Genomic DNA, 2,221 nt, shown 5'->3' on the forward strand with positions numbered 1-2,221 from the left:
ATGTATTTATATATATAATTTTTAAAAATATTTTTAAAATGAAAATTGTACCTTTTTTTTTAAATAATAATAATAATGTATAATTTTTTTTTTTTTTTAATAAAATTATTATTTAAAAAAAAAACAAGAATGATAATCAATTTTTTTTTACATTTAAATATTTTTTAAAATAAATTTATAATTTTTTAAAATGAAGGAGGAAAAAAGAAAACACGTTAAATGCATAAATAAAAAAAAAAAAGAAGGAAAATAATTAAGTAAAAAAAAAAAAAAAAATACACAATATGCATTTTAAGTTAGTCACATGGAATAAAAAAAAATTTTTTTTTAGCAATTAATAAAAACTAGCGGATTTTACTACTTTACATAAAAAAAAAAAAAAAAAAAATTATACCGTTAGCGAACGAGTGAGGAGGTTGATTTTTGTTACCAATTAAGTGTAATAATCAAAAACTATTGCCAAATATCAATGACCTACAGTGAAGAAAACTCAGGTTTATGGTTATTAGTTAGTACGCGACCTTGCCTCAATCGATTTAAACATAATACATATAGTAAAAGGTAAAAAAAAAAAAAAAAAAATGATGCAAAAAGGTCAAAGCCCCCCCAGGTGACTTATGCCCTTACAGTACACATCATAATATCCAGTAAGAACAAAAAAAAAGTGGCTTCAACTTTTAGTTCTTTTCTAAATGGAAAAATCCAAACGTATCATCTCCAGTTTGGACTAATGATCACACATACCCATTTTAACGTGTGTCGCTTATCATTTTTCTTAACGGTACCTTAATTTCTTTCTTTTTTATTGTCAGGTTTGTTTTTTTTTTTCCAGACAAAAACCTTCTTAACTCTCGCATATTATTTACATAAATTTCTTCTCCCATGTTATTTATTATTATTTTTAAACAAATAAAAATTTAATTTTTTTTTTTTTTACGTAGTAAAAAAAAAAAAAAATTCTCGATTGAATACGAAAAAATTTCTTTTAAAAACATCAGATAAAATATTATTATTATTATTATTATATTCTTTCAACGTACCTGAATATTGTCCTCATCAATGAAACCTCTTTTTTCTTTTTTTCTTTTTTTTCCACCTATTATTTAATTGTGTTCGTTTTGTGCGAACAAGAACAAGGGCACTCACATAATTCATAATTTTATTTATTTATTACAAAACGCAAAAAATTATCATTATCATTTTCGAATATTTTAATAATTTCTTATCGATTATTATTATCATTATTATTAATATTATTTAAAAAAAATTAATTTTAAATTTCTTTTCCTTTTTTCTCTCATCATTAAAAAAAAAAAAAATACGATTTATTGTAATTATTAAAATATTATACGTTAATAAATTATTATTATTATTATTATAACTTTTCATCGTAATCTTAATTAAACATTAATTATAATAATAATGATGATAATATTAAAAAAAAAAAATTAAGTAAAGATGAATGAACGAAGAAAAAACCGACCTTGCGCGGCTGTTAAACAAGGTTCAAGGTTGCTTGTCGCGTAAAACTGATGATATTCGTTCTCCCACTACATTTTATGGGGGAGGGGGGAAGGTATCCGATTCATGTTGTAGTATCGTCGCAGATTTTATCATCATTATTATTATTGTTGTTGTTGTTGTTGTTGTTGTTGTTGTTATTGTTATTCATGTGTACCCACCTGACCGGAGTCAAAAGGCATAATACTATGCTAACGTGCGGTTATTATTTTTATTTATTTACTTATTTATACTAAAAATATATTATTTATACATATTTATGTATATATTTTTTTAATTATTATTATTATTATTTTTGACAATCAATTTGAATAATATATATTAAGGTAACGGTGAACCTGATTTTTGTGTTTTTTTTTATTTATAATTTTTATTTAACCAAAAAAAAAAAAAGAAAATGAATGAAAAAAAAATTTAATGATAATAATTAATTATTAATTTTTTTTTTTAAAATAAATTAATAATTAAAAATACATACATAATAAAATAAATAAATAAATAAATAAAGTATATAAGAAAATAATGATGACTTAAAATTATTAAAAAATGTACGTTTGGTTTGTTAAATTTGTAGTGATTTTTATTTTAATTAATCCATCTTGGAACATTCCTTTAGGTAAGTATTATTATTATTATTATTATCATCATCATCATTATTATTATTATATATGTATATTTGTTTTTAATTAACCTTATAAAA

At 20.8% G+C, this 2,221-nt stretch overlaps 1 protein-coding gene across 1 annotated transcript in view; it reads left to right on the forward strand.

The window, feature by feature from the left end:
* Positions 1–2,067: 2,067 nt before the first annotated feature.
* Phum_PHUM063200 (uncharacterized protein) overlaps positions 2,068–2,221 on the forward strand; it is a gene marked incomplete at both ends in the record, with an annotated part of 4,112 nt that continues 3,958 nt past the window's right edge. Inside the window, one exon of the mRNA XM_002423447.1 lies at positions 2,068–2,137. Coding sequence (XP_002423492.1) covers positions 2,068–2,137 — 70 coding nt within the window. The remainder of the gene's footprint in view (positions 2,138–2,221) is intronic.

This window comes from Pediculus humanus, genomic scaffold, assembly GCF_000006295.1.
Source record: "Pediculus humanus corporis 1103172107412 genomic scaffold, whole genome shotgun sequence".
In the NCBI taxonomy this organism is placed as follows: domain Eukaryota; kingdom Metazoa; phylum Arthropoda; class Insecta; order Psocodea; family Pediculidae; genus Pediculus; species Pediculus humanus.